Source organism: Cydia splendana, chromosome 15, assembly GCF_910591565.1.
Source record: "Cydia splendana chromosome 15, ilCydSple1.2, whole genome shotgun sequence".
In the NCBI taxonomy this organism is placed as follows: domain Eukaryota; kingdom Metazoa; phylum Arthropoda; class Insecta; order Lepidoptera; family Tortricidae; genus Cydia; species Cydia splendana.
Window position 1 is genome coordinate 12,338,043 of NC_085974.1, and position 22,090 is coordinate 12,360,132.

Sequence of the window (22,090 nt, forward strand, 5' to 3'; positions counted from 1 at the left end):
ACTCTCTATGACGCCTTCAAAATCCGTAAATAATGGCCCACATTACGATAAACTGTTTTGTTACAGCAAATTTCTTATCTGTGAAAATGTGGTAATAACTTCATTACTATATCAAAATCGATTTGGTAATGCATTTTAAATTTCGAACATCTCTGAATAAAAAAAGCAATTTGATTTGACCCCTATTCTAATATCAGTCGTCATGACGTTTTATTCGAAATCAAATGACAATTGCATACAATATTCACAAATCCCGTATGTAAGTTGGTATCGGACGATATGGTAATCGACCCCGACTCTAGTTTGTCTCTGAATTAAAAAAAAAACTACGGATGCGTGACATACGTGAAAAAAGTTTTCCTTTGCCGCCATTTGACGTACAGTTTATATTTTAATTAATTTGTAAGTAAAAAATAATTTGTTTTGTTGTTTTTAAAGTAACTATAACTAAAAGTTTCGTGTAAATTGTGCGATAAAGATATTTCGGAGACGCCAGCTCATATCCGCGAGTTCCGCCAGAGAGGAAAGTGCCCCAATGTCGGCTGTAATATGAGGTTAGTGAATATATCATAGAAAGTTTATAATATGTGTGTAGATAAAGCAGTGTATGTAACTGTACATAATTAGGCATTAAAACACTCGTGTGATACTATTATGAAACTCATTTCATTCGTTTCATAAACCCACACTCGTATTTTAATGCCTTTCATTATGTAGCAGTCACATAAACTACTATTACTGAATTTGTTAAGTATAAACACCATCTACATTATAGTTAAAGCATTAAACACTGCAAACAAATACATGACTCGGTATCGGGCACGAAACGTGCGTTCAGTGTACGAAGGGAAGACATTTTGAAGGCTTCTGAGATCAATATACAAGAATGTATCTACGGATGCCTCCTAAGCTAGGACCAAAGAAACCGGTATATCTAGAGGTATCTCTTACGAAAGGTAACCTCTATTTTGGAAAGAGACACAAGACATGTGAAGTATCTTAACCCTTAATTCCTAAACGTCTAAAATACTGTACATAACCTTGGACCCTTTTTTTTCTTAATCAGAATCATTGCTACTATTGAACAGGTTTGAACTCACGATATTCCGTGTTTTCTGTCGATTTAAGGGCTATATCAACTTTTGGTAGTCTCTACCGGTAACCTGTGTTGGTAGTAAGGTCCCTGGCTAAGTAAAGTCCTTGTGCACGGGCGTGCTGGTATTCTTTCTTAACCAGAATCATTGCTACTATTGAAGAGGTTTGAACTCACGATCTTCCGTGTTTTCTGTCGATTTAAGGGCTAAATCAACTTGTGGTAGTCTCTACCGGTAACCTGTGGTTGGTAAGGTCCCTGGCTAAGTAAAGTCCTTGTGCACGGGTGTGCTGATATTTTTTTTAAACCAGAATCATTGCTACTATTGAAGAGGTTTGAAGAGATCTTCCGTGTTTTCTGTCGATTTAAGGGCTAAATCAACTTTTGGTAGTCTCTACCGGTAACCTGTTGGTAGTAAGGTCCCTGGCAAAGTAAAATCCTTGTGCACGGGCGTGCTGGTATTTTTTCTTAACCAGAATAATTACTACTATTGAAGGGGTTTGAAGAGATCTTCCGTGTTTTCTGTCGATTGAAGGGCTAAATCAACTTTTGGTAGTCTCTACCGGTAACCTGTGGTTGGTAAGGTCCCTGGCTAAGTAAAGTCCTTGTGCACGGGCGTGCTGATATTTTTTTCTTAACCAGAATCATTGCTACTATTGAAGAGGTTTGAAGAGATCTTCCGTGTTTTCTGTCGATTTAAGGGCTAAATCAACTTTTGGTAGTCCCTACCGGTAACCTGTGTTGGTAGTAAGGTCCCTGGCTAAGTAAAGTCCTTGTGCACGGGCGTGCCGGTATTCTTTCTTAACCAGAATCATTGCTACTATTGAAGAGGTTTGAAGTCACGATCTTCCGTGTTTTCTGTCGATTTAAGGGCTAAATCAACTTTTGGTAGTCTCTACCGGTAACCTGTGTTGGTAGTAAGGTCCCTGGCTAAGTAAAGTCCTTGTGCACGGGCGTGCCGGTATTCTTTCTTAACCAGAATCATTGCTACTATTGAAGAGGTTTGAAGTCACGATCTTCCGTGTTTTCTGTCGATTTAAGGGCTAAATCAACTTTTGGTAGTCTCTACCGGTAACCTGTGTTGGTAGTAAGGTCCCTGGCTAAGTAAAGTCCTTGTGCACGGGCGTGCCGGTATTCTTTCTTAACCAGAATCATTGCTACTATTGAAGAGGTTTGAAGTCACGATCTTCCGTGTTTTCTGTCGATTTAAGGGCTAAATCAACTTTTGGTAGTCTCTACCGGTAACCTGTGTTGGTAGTAAGGTCCCTGGCTAAGTAAAGTCCTTGTGCACGGGCGTGCTGGCTGGTCCCTGGGCGCGGCGCCGGCGGCGTCACTCGTGCGTGTCGTCCGGCAGCAGCCAGCTGTCGTTGTCCACTCGCGCCAACTGCTTGTTGAGGCTGCAGAACAACTTGATCAAGGATTCCTGAAATTAAAGAGGGAAAAGTTTTAGCTACTTACTAATAAGGCTTTTTGCGTTAGCGTGATAGTAGCTGATACCAGTCCACTGTGTCAGGCGTATCAGTAAATTGTGATCTATAAGAGATTGTTTAGTTTGTTTTTAATAGACTCGAAGGCCAATGATGTCGATGATGATGATGATACTACGTTGGATTTACGTGATGCTGTAATTGCATAAATCGTCTGCTATTAATAAGACACTATTCGTTTTGGCCAATAATGTGCACGCTTTTTTGCAAGGTATATATAAGATTTGCTTGTCTATCGTAGTTACAGACGAAGAAGAAGAAAACAGCGAATTACAAATAACGTTATCTTTTTCACCTAAGGATTGAGTATCTGCAACTTTTAATGAACTTACAATGGAAATATTCTGTAAGGAATAGAGAGCCATACAAAAAGAAAAATCTTAGTTTAGAAGGTATTCCACAAGTAATGTTTTAAATGTTACCTTTTCATTTTGTAACTGTATGACTTCCCTCTTCTGCTGAAGCTCGCCGTGGTCCATCTGCTCCTCGAGCTCAGTCTTGTGCTGGCTGAGGTACGCCAACTCCGTTTGTATCTGAAATATCAATATTGGTCATGTGAATTTTATATGAAATCATTATTGTCTATTAATTATAATTTTTTTGTAAAATAGAATACCGCCTAAATGCCAGTCGCACCACACGCTAAAAACGGGCAACTAAAATGCAAACCGCAGGTATAGTCCGACAAGAAAATTTAGAAAATTATTGAGGGCGCCACCTACCTAACTATCATACTTTTGACTTAAAATGCTTAAACATGGCAACAACTTAGTATGGAAATTTTTAGTTCCATTTTATTGAATTTCTACTAGTTTATGTCGCACATACTGTCGGGAGTAGGGATCGAATACCTACCTTGTTATGTTTGCAATTTCATCGGATTTTACTAACTTAATGGTACATAGAAAGGAAAAAGATGACAATTTTTTAAAGGAACATTGTGAATTTGGGATCAGTCACAGTCACAGTGGTGACTTGGCTCAGGTTTGACTGATTAATGGCGCTAGGTATAATAGTAATACCTTTTGCTTGTTGCTTTGTCTTTCAAGGTTCCTTTGAGAAATGGCGACATATACTGAAGTTGGGAGTTCAGGATCATGTAGAAAGGAGTCAAGCGCCATGTCAGGCCGCTACAGGTCGAGACTGGTACATTTGTAGAGACGGTATATAGCATTGGTTCAAAAGTGTTACCTTGAGGTACTCCTGCGCGAGCTGCTTGTGCTCGTCGAAGATGCGCTTGGACTCCTCATTGTTGAGGTCTGGGGATATGGGCCGCAGGTACGGGTCCAGCATCATGTGCATGGAATCGAGCGCCGGGTCAGGTTCGAGACTGCTACATTTGTAGAGACGGCGACCATGTAGCATTGGTTCAAAAGCATTACCTTGAGTTACTCCTGCGCCAGCTGCTTGTGCTCGTCGAAGATGCGCTTGGACTCCTCATTGTTGAGGTCCGGGGATATGGGCCGCAGGTGCGGGTTCAGCATCATGTGCATGGAGTCGAGCGCCGGGTCAGGTTCGAGACTGCTACATTTGTAGAGACGGTATATAGCATTGGTTCAAGTGTTACCTTGAGGTACTCCTGCGCGAGCTGCTTATGCTCGTCGAAGATGCGCTTGGACTCCTCATTGTTGAGGTCCGGGGATATGGGCCGCAGGTGCGGGTCCAGCATCATGTGCATGGAGTCGAGCGCCGGGTCAGGTTCGAGACTGCTACATTTGTAGAGACGGTATATAGCATTGGTTCAAAAGTGTTACCTTGAGGTACTCCTGGGCGAGCTGCTTGTGCTCGTCGAAGATGCGCTTGGACTCCTCATTGTTGAGGTCCGGGGATATGGGCCGGAGGTGCGGGTCCAGCATCATGTGCATGGAGTCGAGCGCCGGGTCTGGTTCGGGCGGCGCGGCGCCGCCGGGGCCCGAGGGCGAGCCGCTACTGTTGCCTGCAACAATATAAAGGGACCACTTACAAACGTGGACGGATGGCATGACAATGCAGTTAGAAATACATATTAAGCAATTTTCGATGGCCTATGGGAATGAAAACGCTTTCTTAACGGCCTCCTATCCTATAGTTCGGTATTTTTAGCATTAGAAAAAAAATAAACAATCTTGACGTGTATATTTATTGAAAAACACTTTTGATAAATAAGTCACGGCAAATACGTAACAATTATGAATCATATACGATAATTTACATTCTTTTGCTTTCATAAGGTAATAGATACTGATTTTAAAAAAGCGTTTTTCTATTAAAAAACACGTCAAGATCGCGTAGTCTCTTTCTAATGCTAAAAAAACGAACTTTAATTGGTAGTAACCCTGCCTACGAAGCAGGAGGTCACGGGTTCGAATCCTGGTAAAGGGCATTTATTTGTGTGTGTATCACAAATATGTAGTACACAGGCTGGGTCGATTCGTGTAAGATTGTCCCAAAATATTATTTTTTTATTAAATAAAAATAACAATATGTAAAAGATTGCATAAGGGCTAAAACTACAGATAATGTATGCCTTTCATCAGTGAATCATAAATAATAATTCGTTATTAACCCTGTGAGTTGAGGTATGAGATATTTATTTTCATTTAGTTCAATAAGAGTATCATTTTTAAAGTAGTTTTATCTGTCTAAGGTTGACAGGGGTAGGTATCTCGGACTGTATAGTTATTACTTTTTCAAAAGATTTACCAGTTTATGCTAAAATTTACAAGAATTTCAAACCTCACGCTCCACTACAACCCCAAAAATCACTCTCCAAAACCAATATAGGACATACTTATTTTATGTGTTTGTGATATGCTTACGAGTACATAGATATAAACAGTGCGCAAATGTATTAATATTCGCCGTTAGCCTCACGTGCTGCGATGATTCAGAGAGACGTAATTATAACAATTGGCGGCTATAAGCAGGCAATACGAGAACAATCCGTGTGTTTAAAGGAATCAGTCGCACTTCCACAGGGTTAAATACGTCAAGAGTTAAATTTACTTCGAGTTGCTGATGTCAGACGCTTCACCTAGATTTCTGCTTTCGGCGTATGATTCTTTTCTCCACAAATAGATGGCAGCAGCGAACTAAACAAGGCGACCACACATTTGCTTTTTTTCAGATTGTTGGTTAATTAATTTTTAAAACAACAAACACAACTTTTAATGTACGACAATAAAATTGTAAGCGTAAATCACTGCGAAAACTTTAACGTCGATCTTGAAAAGTCTTCTGATTATTTAATGACTTTTTCCAAGATTCATATTGTTGACGGTTTACAAAGAGGCCGCAAGTGGTAACCGAGGGTAGAATTAGAAGGACGCGACGCGCGCAGAGCAGTTTCCGCGTAGCGTGGGGCGGGCGGCCGCGGCGGCGATCGACACTCACTGTAAAATATCCAACTACAGCTGACCGTGTCCCTGATGGTGGTGACGATGCCGGCGGAGGCGTCACACGCGTCGAGGCGCTCGTGGCGCTCGCGGCGGCGCAGGCGCGCGGGGGGCGCGGGCAGCGGGGTCATGGCGCGTGTGCTCGCGGAGACAGTGCGCCGAGCACTGCACGCCCGAGGCACGAATACTGCGGGAGAGCCGGGGCGGGCGGTGCAACAAACAAACCGCCGCTATTCGCGGTGCGGTGACTCAGCGACGTCAGGCGAGCTAAATGCGGACGCCGTGTGCTGCCCGCCCTTCGTGAGGTTTTCTGCCGTTTTCGCTGGCAGGGCGCGCTCTGCAGCCGGTCGTCGACCCGCGCCCACGCCGCAGCTTGCACCCGGCACCGCCGGCCGAGCCCCGTGCTCCGCTTGCCTACGCGGGATCACCCGGAACCGTAGAGCGGATCGTAAACATATGCGGGGACTTGCATTTCCTACGACAGAAATGCCAATGCATGCAATTATGCAATGCATCGTCGCTCGGAAAACAATTCGCAATTTGCCCTTGAAGGTGTGAAATTCTACAAACACACGGCGAAAACGAATGTACAAGAAGAGAGTTTAGTTAGACGGCATCGACGCGTCAAGCAATGCTACACCAAGCCAACATTCTTTGATACAATTTATTACGGTTATGATACGACGCAAATAATTACAAATGTCGAGGCCGATTAAGGGTTGTGTGTTAGTAATGTCAACATGTTTACGATGACGTCGGCGCGCTCACAGGGTCTAATCAGGGCTCGGTGATTGCGGCATCGGCCCTTATTCATAGAACGATTGCACGCTCAGCTCATCGAAAGGTGCAGTGCGCAAAAGATTGGGTCGGAAAGCTGGCGATCGAAACATATATTACCAAATACGTACCACTTTCTTTTGATAAATTAAATTAGGCATACGAACGTATGCCTAATTTAATTTATCAAAAGAAAGTGGCTAGACTAGGCTCTTAGAACATACACGACGAATAGGTACACAACTATGGGTAAAGTGGTAGATTTAGAGGCCCTTCCGCGGGTACTCGGATTCTTTTGATAATTTAAAATTATGTGTAAGTACAGATCACTACAAGGCTGGCTAAGCGGCCAAAGAAGATGTCTGACCTCTGTCACCAGAAAATGCTTCATATTCATTTTATTTTTAGATATAGATGTATGAAATTAAAAATATAACAAAAGGACAATAATAAACGTAGACGTCTTGAATGTAACATCTGTTAATGGCCAATAGATTTTTCGGATGCCCAACCGTTGCCTAGAACTCGTTGATAAGACGCCAATTTGTCACAACTAATATGTGACAGGAGCTAAAGTGTATTTGATTTCAGACAAAGTTGTTGTCAAGACCTACTGAAACTGTCTACTAAATTAAATTGGCATTTAAATTTATTCGAATTCCTTGAGCGAAATACACATAGAAGTACAATTGTTTATTATGTTATTAGAGGGCTATCTATCCGACAAAAGTAACATTTCATTGTTAAAATATTTAAAGAATTTTAGGGTTTCTGAATATCATCATATGAGTCACGTAAAGCGTAGTACCTACGTGTCATCAAACGTCTAGCACGTGCCCTTAGAAAATAATGCATGATGGCGCCGCGTGCCAACTCGCGCTTTAATAGCTCATTACAAGCGTATAACTAACGCAGTCTTAAACACTGCTCTAAATAATTCAACTCATAAATCACGCCGAACAGCGGAAGTGGAAGACAAGTTATTTGTTTTAAATTTCCGCAACCAGACAAGTTTTTGAAGTCGACGCGCTATGACAGTCGATAACGCGAAAGCGTAATTCCAAGAATGTGCACATAGCTCAAAAAGTAGTTTATATAGCCGGTACATATATGTTTGTATACATATATATATGTTTATAATTAGCAATTAGCTCAAATGTGGCATTTCGGAAGGTAATTAACAAGTCGTAGGCGAAGACAGGACGTGCGAGCGGCAGGGCCGCTGACGGATGGCCACCTCTCACCACCCGCTGGATATGACTAATACGCGCTGAATTTTACGACTCCTAACTTCGATGAACCATAAAATTTAAACCGGGAACAGGAAATTTTACGCGTATTTTATTCTGGCACGGGCCAAACTTGGGACGGTGAAGAAAGATGCTTGATTTAGAATCAAACTAAGAACGAGATGTGTCGAGATAGATTGTAATTAATGTTAGTGACATAATTGAAATATAACGAGCGTCAGCAGCGCGGTGCGCGTCGCGTTTGACGGATCAGCTCAGGTGTCAGGCCCTAAGGGATCACGAGCAAACATGACAATGGATGAGAATCTGTCTTGGCAAACGCGCGTTCTTCTCGGAGCCATCGTGCCCGAGCATCATATCTTTAGTGGGTGCAAATACTTCGCAACGGACATTAATGGACTTAGATGATAAGTGACGGCTGTTGTTGCAGACAGGGCCAAACAAAACACACGTAGGTATCTAATCTGTGCGATTGTTCAGTAAATATATATGTAGTGTGGTGGGATTGCGTAAAGATTAACTATTTTATGGGTTATTGAGACGTCTTGATTTAGTGCGCGTTCGAAAAACTCTGGTCCGTCTCGCCGATTGGCATGTGCTGCGTATCTGCTCAGTGGATAATCCAATAAATCTGGGCATTAAGGAAAGTTTTCTTTGATCGGTGGCGTTAATATGTTTTCAATTTGGCGTCGGGACGGCCGGCAGACCGGCTCGATTGCGTCAGTCGCGCTGACATCTCGTGGAAACTGTCCACGGAACGACAACATATTCTATAAGCGACCTGATTTATAGTTACAGGCGGCGATCAGGAAAGTGTCTGCTAAGTCGGTTAACTCTTCCCGACATTGATAAGTTGCACGAATATAGGTGTTGCATTCACGGGGTCTAAATGCTTAGGTTGAATCATAAACTGTTGCTACGCCGTCTCATCCTATCATGTCTAGCCAAAATGAAAATTTCTGGTAGGCACAAAAAGCAAACGTAAAAAAGAACAAAGCTAGGTTTGATTTATTCTTGAATATGGCTGTTGGCACGTTTGATCGATGTTTTTGTTTGAAGCAGTTTTCACACAAATATATTAATTTAGCTTTATACTTACTTTACATACACTGTAAATATACATGACTTTCTCGTCTTAGTCATAATGCACAAAAACAACGGACGAAAGCGGTCGGTAAAAATTATAAATAAGTATACTCAAATCGAAATGCCTGCACTTACTTCAGAGTTGATTGCCAAAACATCTTCAGAATGTTCAAAACTTCAAACTTTTATTGTCTGGATCGCGTTTGGCGAGTGACAGCGTGTTACGTCGCACATCCAGCCTTCGAAAGTCTGATTCACCGGAGACACTTTTATTCGCCACGGAAATATCTCCGACGCGAAATTAGGCGTCCTTGCGTCCAGTTTTAAAAGTAAATAAGGATAATAATACATGAGTAAATCTGTACAAGGCGGGTAACCTCAATGAGTCGTCGAGTGTAAGATCCATTGTACATTACTTTTTATGTACATTCGAATATGCACTATTTGGTAAATTACTATTGAATTAAATTGACTATAGCGTCAGTTCCAGGCAGTAAAGGAAAGGCAGGTGCGATAAACACCGCATTGTTAACGCCGAATCGCGTCTCAATCTCAATCGCGACACAAAAGTCACCGTGAATCTAGCTCAAAAATGTTCATTCGCCAAAGGTGGGATAGTATCTATAGGTATTCAGAAGAACATTATTTGGGTGTATCAACGCTTAGTAAAGAGGGCAGTTTACAATATCGTGCCAAATTTACGGCGAAACTAGAACTGGGCCAGTCACCATTAATGTGCTATTTTACGTGATTGTTTCCAGATCAGATCAAAGAATTGTTTGTGCGCGGATACAAAGCAGAAGACGAGGAACGAAGGCTGGAGACAGCCGGCAGACTGGAAGATTAAGACCATTTGAATTGGCGTTTTATTACAGTTCAGGCCGTGTAAATATTCCCATCGCCGAGCGCTGGCGAGGGGACAACTGGAGCGGGCTAACTAATCTGTTTTTACAAAACTAATAATTTTGTTTAAAAATTATTCACAAAAAAAAGTTGTTCTTCTTAAGATTTTTTTCGCATCATTGCTCTTGTATGTGTTCCAAATACTAATTGACGTTTTGTATTCTGCCTCTTTTATGATTTCCTAAATATCTTACACATTTACACACACGCACGATTCAACACACACGTAATAGATGCCATTAAGGTCATTACATACCTTGATAATCAATACAAAAGGACAATTTTTTTTACTTTTCAGCACCGATAGCAAACGAAGACATGATATTTCTCCTTACTGCCCACATTACTCCTTTGATCAACATGGAATATTATAAGTAGATAGTAATATGGCCCGGCAACAGTAACTGCTATAAATACTTAATCGGAAATCAAACAAAGTACAGCCGTAGTATTATGGATGGTTTTATCCACGTGATAAAATAACCGTCACTTTTTAACACCGCGGGATTCAAAGTGACGGACACCGTTTTATCACGCTGTCACGTAGACAAGAACGACCATCATATCCGTACTGGTTCACCTAGGCGATGCCTTGCTATCAATGCTCGCTTGACTGATGGGAACAAGTCCTAGTTCCAAAAACTCGAGGTTCTCGGTACGCTATTGCTGCTGTTACCTTTTGCGTAACAGTTTCTTACACGAATCGAAGATAGAAATATAGTAAGAATAGAGAGCTCACTCCATACATCAGTTTTGGTACCAAAAAGACGAAGTAGCCGTACTGATAATTCCGCTACTCGATGCTAGATGTCGAATATAAAAATTATAGTCATTTTGGTGCCAAAACTGATGTATGGAGTGAGCACTCTATGTATTTTTTTTCTCTATGACTACAGTGAGTGGGCGCGAGTCGGAAGTGGATTAGATACGAATTATAGCCCGTGGCGTCGTTAGTAGGGCACTTTATTGCCGACGATGACATAATACACGATTCTTCAGCCATAACATAATACATCATTGAATACTCTGGCTAACGGCCCGTCGTACATCACTTGGGATGTTTCAGTTTCAGTTACCTTCAAGTTTGACAACTAGTCCCGCCCTGCGGCGTTGGTAAAAAATATATATTGTTGAAAAGTGTAAAGGCCAATAACAATTCGTGCTTCAAATAACGGTTCAAATAGATGGCGCTGGCTGTAAATATATTATATTTTAACAATACCTGTAGTTTTATTAATAATGTGGTATTAGACGAAGTAGGCATGATGCAGATACTCTGGAGTGCACTTTGAACGAAAGCTGCGTTGTGGCTTTAGTTCATAAGTTAAGTATTTACATTATTATACATGACAATGATGTGAAACAAGAAGAAACTAAACTATGGGTATATAATTTTATATTGCTTCCAAGGATAACATTTTATTAAGGTAGTTCAAGTGAACTGCGGTTCGCGGAACAAATTCTTGTTAATACTAAGAACAGATCTTACCGCCTACCGCCTACATCTCCACTTCTACTCAATATACTCATTAAAAATAATTTAATACCGCTTCGTGCTTTTTTTTTATGGATTCACCATAAAAATAATTTTCATCGAAAAATTTCTTAGCACGTACCTGCCTGCTTGGATTGAAAAACAGTGTATTTTTACTAGGGGTTCTTACCGAAACAATATAATTATTTTAAAATAAATCATTTCGGGAAATTCGAAATTTTGTCAAGTTTACACGAAATTTAAATAAGTCTATAAATCCTAAATTTCAATCAATCAATCATTTATTGCACCATAGTTTAGTTCATTACCGGATGCCGTCAGAACAAATTCTGTGGAAGGATCATTGTATTGGTGCAGCAAAAGTTGGCCAATTTCAACAACAATAACAGCATGGTCCAGCCTAGTCGTATAAAAAATTTATACTTTATCAAATTTGACTATCATCCACTGCGAATTTCCAGTGCACAAAACTTGTGTTACATTATCAGTAAATTTAAGACGCATTCCCAAAAAGCGATGCCGATAAATGCCCTCTCGCAGATAGGAAGTAATACAAAGTTATTGGCAAAGGTAGCGTTGTGAAATAGCGCGGTGAGTCAGGCGCGTATTTAGAGCTGCGCCGAGCCAGCCCCTCATGTCGGCCTAAACATATTCTAATAGAGTAATCCTGAGGAAGATGGCCAATGGAACTTCATTGGACCGGGGGGCATAGTCAAAATGACAAGTGCCAAACGAAAAGAAAAAATGTATCGGGATGACAATGCTAAGAAGTCACGTAACTATTTCCATTTGTCATACATTATTTTCTATTAACGAATGTAATCTTGATTAGGACCCCTCATTAGAGTGTCACTACATTAGGTACTGTTTTGCTGTATCCGTGCGTGCGAAAAATAATCAAAAATTATGTAAATTGTTAGTTTATAAGTAGTTTTGTTAGGTGGCAATATTATTTAAAGGGTTTCATTTTACAAGATGTGTCTTTAAATAATTATGAGTAATTTTTGCAATGTTGCAAATTAAAGTAAGTGGCCATCTCTCCAGGAAATGAAAGGAGGATTGTAGTCTGTATGTATTGTATATGGATGTTTAGGTATATGATAAAGCTCGTCGAAGACTAGGTATTATGATAATTGATAGTACATAGTGAAAAATACTACCGATTATAGTTTAGTTTTTTTAAAACCCTTATTTTAGGAGACTTTATATTATTATTATTTACATAGAATGGAAGAGAAAAGTGTGAAAGCGAAAAATGAGATAAGTAGAAACACTTGACTGAACGAATGGCTTAAAGCATGACATTCAAGAGAGTTTTAAGTACCAGCTCTCTTCAAAATGTGTGAATAAATACGAGTAGAAAAGCGACGCGCTCTCGCGCAAAGCTGGCAGTCGTCAAGGCGTACTTATGTAAAGTATTCGTTTGACTGACAAGGACCGGTGTAAGCGATTACGCGGAGGTAACACTGAACATAACGCGAGTTAGCGTAAACGTAGCGGCAGCGGCGCCGGGACGTGACGCAGGAGCGAGCCCCGACCTACTTATGTCGTCGAAAAAATCAGCAGATGTTCAACTTTGAGGCGGGATATATCGAGCGGGGCAGAATGTGTTGTTCCGAATAGAAATAAACTTGTCACATATTTTGATTGTATCTAGAGCGGGCGGTTAGTCATAGCGGCTGATGCCAACGGCCCGGCGGAGTCGACCGCAGCAGCTATAAAGGCAAGGCAAGCGTTCCAGACCAAGCTGATTCACAGGAGGCGCCGTCTGCAAAATGTCTCTACACTAATTATTTACGACCAATGTTTATTGTGACAACAAAAGAATCGACTTATCATGAGATCCCATTTAATTTCGTGTTACATTAATAAAACCAAGGCGTAGCTGGAGGACGTAGCCGAATAAAAAGTTGCGGTAATTTTCTATAATTGCTTAACAGAAATACTCCCCACTATCATTGCAGCCTACGCTCACTACGAATAAACTCGACCGCACGTGCTCACCCGCTGTTACATTTCAACAAACAGTTTTAAGGGTCCCCTTGAAATAGTACAAGCTCGGTACTCGTTACGTAAACCGAGTTATTTTTGAATCTTCAAAGGGGGTTGTTTTATTAGCGTCACTTTGAGATGTCGCTACAATAAAAGAGTTAACAATGGGAATAAATTTAGAGCGGTCGTAATATTGGACAGCGTCCGAGCGTTGCCGCTAAAGCAGAACTTGTATTCGTATTGGTCATAAAGCACAGATGGGTGTTTGACTCTGGCAATCCAGCATAAACATGATCTCCTATTATTCATAATTGTTACGGATCTCTATCCGGCTAGTACTGGGTACCTGAGTCGGCTGCGCGCGGAATAACAGCCAAGAGAACGACGGGGTCGACGTGGCCATACGCAGAGGTGGCCGGGATTAAACTAGCTCGTATATTTAATTGTTTACATCTGCGGTGTACGCATCGCGCATCATAAAATAATTAGTGATTCATCGGACCGGGAGGCGGGCAGCGCAGGGCGCGAGAGCTTTTGGCATTGCCTTTTGACAGCCGATTATTTCGCTGTCGGCGATCGTTAGTGATGATTACTTTACGGTGGAGAGTTGGGCGTTAGTATTATTTATCACAGTTAGCAAGATTGACGATTGGGATACCAAAAAGGTAACAAAAAAATATAAACGTAGTTTAGATATAACGCATCAACAAGAACGCCCGTACTATATCAGGTTTTCAGCACTACAAATGTACGAACCATATACATAGGTGCAACTGACAAGTGCAAGTGGAGTTATAACTTGCTGAAAGATATTGGGAGGCGAAAGAAAAAGGGAAGGAAGGAATACGCTGAATGAAAAAAAATTAAGGGCGTCATAGAAGCTTATGGTTTAATAGAAAAATAAAGATATGTAATATAGTCTGTCGAGCTATTCCCGTCAGTAGAAAAAAGCGACATTTTTTTTAAAATGTAGGCGCGAAAGCGAAGCGGTGGTGGCCGAGTGGATATGACTGCCGACATTCAATCCGGAGGTCGCGGGTTCAAATCCTGGCTCGTACCAATGAGTTTTTCGGAACTTATGTACGAAATATCATTTGATATTTACCACTTGCTTTTGGGTGAAGGAAAACATCGTGAAGAAACCTGCATACATCCGCGAAGAAATTCAAAGGTGTATGTGAAGTCCCCAATCCGCATTGGGCCAGCGTGAGGACTATAGCCTAAGCCCTCTTGTGAGTGAGAGGAGGCCTGTGCTCAGCAGTGGGACGTATATAGGCTGAATTATTATATATTATTATTAGTAGGCACGAAGGGTTAGCGGCGTCCTATAGAAAATTTGAATTTCGCGCCTTTTTCTACTGACAAGTTGTTTGACAGACTATATTTATCAAATTTAATAAGCCTTTGATAATCGGTTGTCCCTATGTGTCATTTTGGCTTTGTATTATTATAATGTTTCAAATCATTACAGAAATTTCTTAAGTTTTATGATCAAGGAGGTAAATTAAACATTGTACCTAGATTATTTCTTCACAAAATTGCTAGGATGCCAATCCCGGTATGCTATTGTCCCAAATTCAAATTCGGAACATTCAGAAAGGGTCTTGCTTAGACACCACTTCTTATCTAAATAAAATTATAAAGATTATTTTATTCTACAAACCTTCTTACAAAAATAGCATTACAACAGGGATTTGCACATTCTGAATGCATAGTGGAAAATACAAGATGAATCGCATAAGCATTACCTATTGTCAATCGCATGTAGCCTGATAACTGATAACTGCCAGGCCAACCAGGCCAGTATAGCAATTGATAAGAATAAGAACACGGTAAATCTCTCTACGCTGAATTGTTATACATATTAACTTTGCCAGTTAGACAATTTCCCCTTAGCAAATCACCCGCGTATCATCTTGCCTAGATGATATTCACTGACCTATACATGCTGGGTTAAGTTCCCAGTTAAACAATAAGCCACGAGTAAATATACGGTCTAACATTTCATTAAATAGACGGAATCCAATGTTAGGGATGAATGTTGATGGACGAAGAGCTGATGGTAGACGATGGATGGATTGTGTGAAAGAGGATATGAGAAAGAAAGGAGTGAGTGCTGTGGTGACGAAAGATGAGAAGAAAGAGAATGGAAGAGAAAAACATGTTGTGCCGACCCCACGTAACGTGGGATAAGGGCAGGAAGAAGAAGATATTGAATAGATCTAATCAATTGCGAAGTTGTCCGGAACAACATTGTTCCGTATACGGAAAAGCCTATCGAATATGTATTACATCGCCATACCTACAGTGTTTGGATGTGGACCTAATAAATGATGGAAAACAGTGAATTCATTCTATATAAAAGTAAGTTCAGGAGATTCAGCAAAAAACTACTCAAAATCTTTGCTGGGTTGGGGGTGATTACTTAACATTACAGTTTTTGCTTACGGACTTCGCTCGTTGGTAATTAAGTATGGAAATTGAAATAACGTACATATACTCTGTCAAGCCATTTCCGTCAGTAGAAAAGAGCGGTAAATTTAAGAAATGTAGGCACGAAGGGTTATTGTCCCATAGAAAATTTTAATTTCGCGCCTTTTTCTACTGACAAACTTGTTTGACCTATAGCTACCTACAATTTTTTTATGGTATAAATTTTTTTCATTCTGTCTTGCTGGATAAGATCAGTGAGTAACGCAAATAATCTTACATTATTTCCATAGTCAAGTACCAGATCTGTACTGCAGTCACCTTCAATAATATGTCACTCTTCGAAGGCCGCAAAAATATGTAACACGCTCTTATGGCTCTACGAATAAGATCGTGTCAGATATTTTTGTGGCCTTCGTTGTGTAAGATATTGTAGCAGGTGACTGTACTATATATCTATGAACATTTTCCATACCATAGCTCAGTTTAGTTCAGTTCAAATGAAGGTATAAAGTGGAAGCAGGGAGTCTGTGTACTGTGTGACACCTTGGAGAAGTACTTCAAGGAGGGTCCCTTTGTTTCCCATAAAGTTTTAAGTCATAATGTATTGTTTGTCATATTATCGTTAGTCATAAAACTGAAACCGTTAACTTTTCAGGGTTTTCGTAAGGTTATTCTGTAGCTAGGTTAGGTTTGTTTTATGGCAATCCTGAAAAGTTACGCGTTTCTGAGAAAAACCAATTATGACTAACGAAAATTCGGACAAACAATACATTATGACTTAAAACTATTTGGGAAACAATAGAGATCCACTTCAAGGATTACGTGAACACGTTTTTCTATTAAAACTTTTTTGTACTTTAGGAAATGCTTTGCATTCATTTTTGCGGATGTGACTATTTCCGAAGCTTAAAACACGTGCATACTAGACGTAGGACCATAAGTTTAGTCATACTTGACCGTATCTTAAAAAAATTGAAAAACAAACCACCAAAAATTACTCACTCATGAAAACGTCAACAAACAATTCCAATTTATCCTGTTGCACTGTTATAGAAACCTGAACAGAACAGTCTGTTTTAGGCATCGCACTGGATTATAATAACATCGGGATGTCCCTACTACACTGTTTATTGTCACGAGCCGCGTGGCTGCACCCGAGTGCAAGCGTGCACTGAGACGCGAGACTGTGCGACGTCGCCCGGCCGTTCGAAACCTCCCCAATAACCTTAAATTAGATTAATTGTATCTGGCTGATTCATACTTGCCGCGCATCGTACCTACTGTGACACCAGAATAATGAGCTAGCTCAATAAAAATTATAAAAACACTTGTTTTCTCGGTGCTTTCAATGAATTTTTCGATAAGTCAACCTGCATTTCTGTACCTTGTATCTGTCCAGAAGTGACATTCTGATTTGAGAAACCAATCTGTTTTTCTTTAAGTATTTGAAATTAGTATGATATTACTCTTTGCCATATCGTATCAATAACGGTTTTAAAAATAAAAAATAATACCACTATGAGTTGGAATTTATTTTTACGGACCGTCTTATGTCTACATTTTCTTTATCGTTCCATTGTGATTCCAAAATCGTGACTTAATAGTGACCAAATATAATGTCCCTATTTCTACATGTGACGAGAGCGGTGTACTTTCGTTTGGGCCAAATACCATTCGCCAAATTTCACTTCCCAATAAACTTATCGCAATAGTTTCATTTCCCAAAGGAACCTTTAGCAAAGTTACACTTCGCATATAATTTATTTGGTCAAATTATCACTTGGCATGATTTTACTTTGTCAAATGTTGTTAGGACAAAAAAATATTTAGCAAACGTTTTTATTGGCTAATATTATATTCCAAAAAAGCCGTTAAGTGGGTTAGGTTAGGTTTGAACTGCGATCCTCACAGAACCGAACAAAAGTGGGTTAGGTTAGGTTAGAACTGCGAGCCTTACAGAAACGAATTGCTACTAGAAAAGTGGGTTTGATTAGGTTAGAACTGCGATCCTCACAGAACCGAACTGCTATCAGAGAAGTGGGTTAGGTTAGGCTAGAACTACGACCCTCACAGAAACGAAATGCTACTTGAAAAGTGGGTAGTGCACCATTTCTACAATAATCTTTCACCGGCCCCCATAGAAATCGGTTTTTTTTCTTAAAAATTATACTGTTTATATTGTTTATGGTTCAACTAATTACATCCGTATGCGTAAAACATAGCCAAAATGATAAAAAAACCAAGGTCGGGATTAAGTATTTCAAATAAAAGCAAAAATAAATATCCATTGGTATGTAAATTGTATGCCAATTATGCCATGCAATATGTTATGCTTAATGATACATTTGACTAAATAATACTTGGTAAAATGAAACTTGTCCAAGTAATTATTTGCTAAACAATAACTTGCCAAAATAGACTATTGCTAACTGAAAAATTGCGATAAGTTGTTTTGCCAAACATTTTTTTGGGAAATGACAATTTGGGAAACATAGTTTGGGATGTGATACTTTGGGAAACGTTTTTGGCCCATTCGTTAGTAAACCGACGAGAGCGATGCGGCATGCATGGAGCCCTCCACAGACGTCTTTTGCTAGGCCCCTTTCTAGCTCGAGCGCTGGTCAGAGCGCATAATATGCCAGAAGAAGTATCCAAAAGACGCTACTTAGTACGCTACCTAAGTAAGACTATTGACTTCATTTTGTCTAAGTTGACTGATTCGTCTGTAGTTGGGAGATACCTATTTCTAATCTAAAAAAGTTTCAAACGATAATCGGTAACGGGATTCGATGGATACTGAATAGCTCGCTGGGCCGATCAAAGGCCGCTACTGTATAAAAATCAACACATTTGTTTATTTGATCAGCGCATAACGGCCGATGCTCGTGCGTCGACGGCGCACATGAAAATATTACGACTTTTATTTACTTTAACCACATCGATGTCTGGATGAGTCAGAGGCAGCCGGGAAACTATGCGGGATGTTGCGAGGACGAATTACGCATGCGACAAAATTTCACTAAATTTCTCTTCAATGATTTTCCAGAGTTAAAGCGAGGCGAAGCAGGGAAATAGATCATTCGAATTTAACTTTTCGTAGCATTTCATGGTCGCCTGAAAGAAATGTCTATTCAATTCTTACAGACTAGCCGGTTTATAGTACATTGTGCAACACGGGGCGTAAGTTGAATATTGCAAACGAGAGTAAGTTAAATCGCGACGGCTTGCCGGAGCGATTTATAGACTCGAGTTTGCAATATTATTACGCCCCGAGTTACACACAATGGTTTTCATCACACTTGCGATACAAAAATTAAGTATAAAGACAAAAAAAATGTTAATTATGGCACTAGAAACTTCATAACTCCCTAGGGAGAACGCCTTTTCTATAACTCCCGCTAAACCTGCGTGTAATTCCACATTTACTGAGCGAGTGTGCAAAATAAACAAAAAATATAGGTACACTACCTTTTGCCCGCGACTTAATCTGCGTGGGATGGTGATGTTAATGATGATTGATAAAACCGGGCAAGTGCGAGTCGGACTCGCACACGAAGGGTTCCGTACCATTATCTATAAAAACGGTCACCCCTCCAAGTACTGACCCCGCCCGACGTTGCTTAACTTCGGTCAAAAATCACGTTTGTTGTATGGGAGCCCCACTTAAATCTTTATTTTATTCTGTTTTTAGTATTTGTTGTTGTAGCGGCAACAGAAATACATCATCTGTGAAAATTTCAACTGTCTAGCTATCACGGTTCGTGAGATACAGCCTGGTGACAGACGGACGGACGGACAGCGGAGTCTTAGTAATAGGGTCCCGTTTTACCCTTTGGGTACGGAACCCTAAAAAACTATCCTATGTCCTTTATCGGGCCTCAAACTATCTCCAAACATAACTAATCTTAATACATATGTTTAGCGGTTTAAGCATGAAGAGGTAACAGACACAGAGTTACTTTCGCATTTATAATATTAGCAGCGATTACGCACTTCAAAGTGAAGCAACAACGCCAAATACGAAGATCGTGACCCTCAGATGTTTGAAAACAAATTGTGGTCAATGTTGTTTCGCCACAAACTAGATTTCAGCCAAACAACTCAAACAAGTTCCTAACATTTTTTCTTTGTTTAAACAATCAAACTTTTTAAGTGTAACTATAACTAGACTACAGTAACCTTTGGTTTTGTGCTCATACATCTTAAGCACGATAACTCGAGCTAGGTATTTGGAAATTAGATAGGTAGGTATGTGACGTGCGTGGTATTCTTACTTAAGAAAATATCATGATTTATCGGGTTTGATCGCTTATCCCTCGAAAGTAAGTAGGTAACTATTAAAGCAACGTTGTTAATTGACCATAGGTGGTTATCATATACCTATATGCAATAAGGTTTAGGATTTTGAGTTAACAATGTGTAATCGGCACCAGAGCAGAGTAGTACGTATATACACAATAACATGTCATGTAATGAAAGCGAGATTTTGAAATATTAGTGATCGTTTTTCGTACCGATAGCATGTTCAAGAACCCGAACACGCAATGCGATGTGTGCGAAAAGAACACGAATGGACTAAGAGTATTTTAAATATTTATTGCCTTTTTGCAAATAAGTACGGTATATAAAATACTAGCTTTTGCCCGAGACTTCGTCTGCGTGGAATTAGTGACAGCAGCTAAAGTAGGTATAGCGCCTGGATAATGCTAATAGCAATCATTCAATTCGCGCATTGCTTACTTCAATTATTAGGCAATTTATTAACTCTTCAATTCCACCCCCCTCTGCACTCTCTTCAGGGATGATTTCCGACAAAAAAAACTATCCTATGTCCTTCCCCGGGACTCAAACTATCTCTATACCAAATTTCAACTAAATCGGTTCAGCGGCTTAAGCGTGAAGAGGTAACAGACAGACAGACACACTTTCGCCTTTATAATATTAGTATGGATATAGTATGGATTTAAGTGTGTGTGTATTTGTGTAATCATTCACCCCAACTCTCCTGGCGACACCAATATAATTACCCAAGTGTTTGAGGTAAAAAAAGGTTATTTTATTCGTCACCACATATTAAAACGTAGTATGCGACTCATACTTAGTTACTGGATATTTTTTATGGGTGACACTAACGGTACGCGATTGTACGCCTTTCTAAAGTGGCGGCAATATGTTGCTGCTATACTCCCGTAATCGTTAAAAAAGTCACACGTGCCGTATTAAAAAGATTAATGACAATTAACTACATTACTCATCCAAAAATATTATTATTAGAAATAGTTAGAAATAGAAATAGAAATAGTTTATTCGTGGCATAAAAAATTGGTAACAGACAAAAGAGAAAAAAAAAGAAGAACGAAAATTAAAATTTACACTTAACATTACAACACATATCATTACATAACAGAACAAGTAAATAGCCACGAAATGGTCCCGACTCAGCATGGTGTTAGCCTTAATGGGCCAACGCTGGTCTTCCGTCGGGGCCATGGACGAGTAGGGCTTGCAAATATTCGAAACTTTCAGGTATTCGAATATTCGACTTTTTCTGACGAGATATTCGAATATTCGAATAATTATTCGAATATTTAAAAAAAATAAGAAAAGGAACGAAAAATCGGTTTATTATCGTTTTATTCAAAAGCTTTTTTCACATATTGCTAAAATTAATGATATTTTGCAGAAATCCACTTATTGACTAGATTTTATCATCCTACTCTGAAATACCCACGTTTATAAAAGTACCTAAAACGCAAAAATTAGACATTTTCAATATTTTTGATAAAACTTTTTATTATAAATGCGTCGTTGCGTGAATTAATATAACTTTAACCATCCAAACACGTATGTAAGAGAGAAAACATTTTAGGAGGTAATCACTAATCATTTTCTGATTTAAATTAACTTCTTGTCGTTAAGAAGCCTGTAAAATGGCCTTTAATTCCATTGTATTTTGAATCTTTATTGACTTTATTAGTCTTGGCAAGTTTAGTTTTGATTCCTAATGGTCGGCTGTTATATAATAAGTTATATAATTGGTATTGGAATATTTAAGGGAAAAATTTGGCTTACTACGGGGTGGATTATTCGTTAGCTAAAGGTGCATGGTTAGATTACCTAGTTCGGTAGGTTTGGTATGATCAAATTTGTGAATTGCGATAAAGGGCAAGGTTTAGACTTCGAATATTCGCTTAAGGTAC

General features: G+C 39.7%; 1 protein-coding gene across 1 annotated transcript in view; it reads right to left on the reverse strand.

Moving 5' to 3' along the window:
* Positions 1-2,285: 2,285 nt before the first annotated feature.
* The window catches only part of LOC134797658 (mitogen-activated protein kinase kinase kinase 7-like), a 34,686-nt gene continuing 14,881 nt past the window's right edge, over positions 2,286-22,090 (reverse strand). The window contains exons 8-10 of the mRNA XM_063770000.1: positions 4,335-4,516; positions 3,003-3,113; positions 2,286-2,516 (exon numbers count right to left, since the gene is read on the reverse strand). Of these exons, the coding sequence (XP_063626070.1) occupies positions 2,424-2,516; positions 3,003-3,113; positions 4,335-4,516 (386 nt within the window). The 3' untranslated portion in view covers positions 2,286-2,423. The remainder of the gene's footprint in view (positions 2,517-3,002; positions 3,114-4,334; positions 4,517-22,090) is intronic.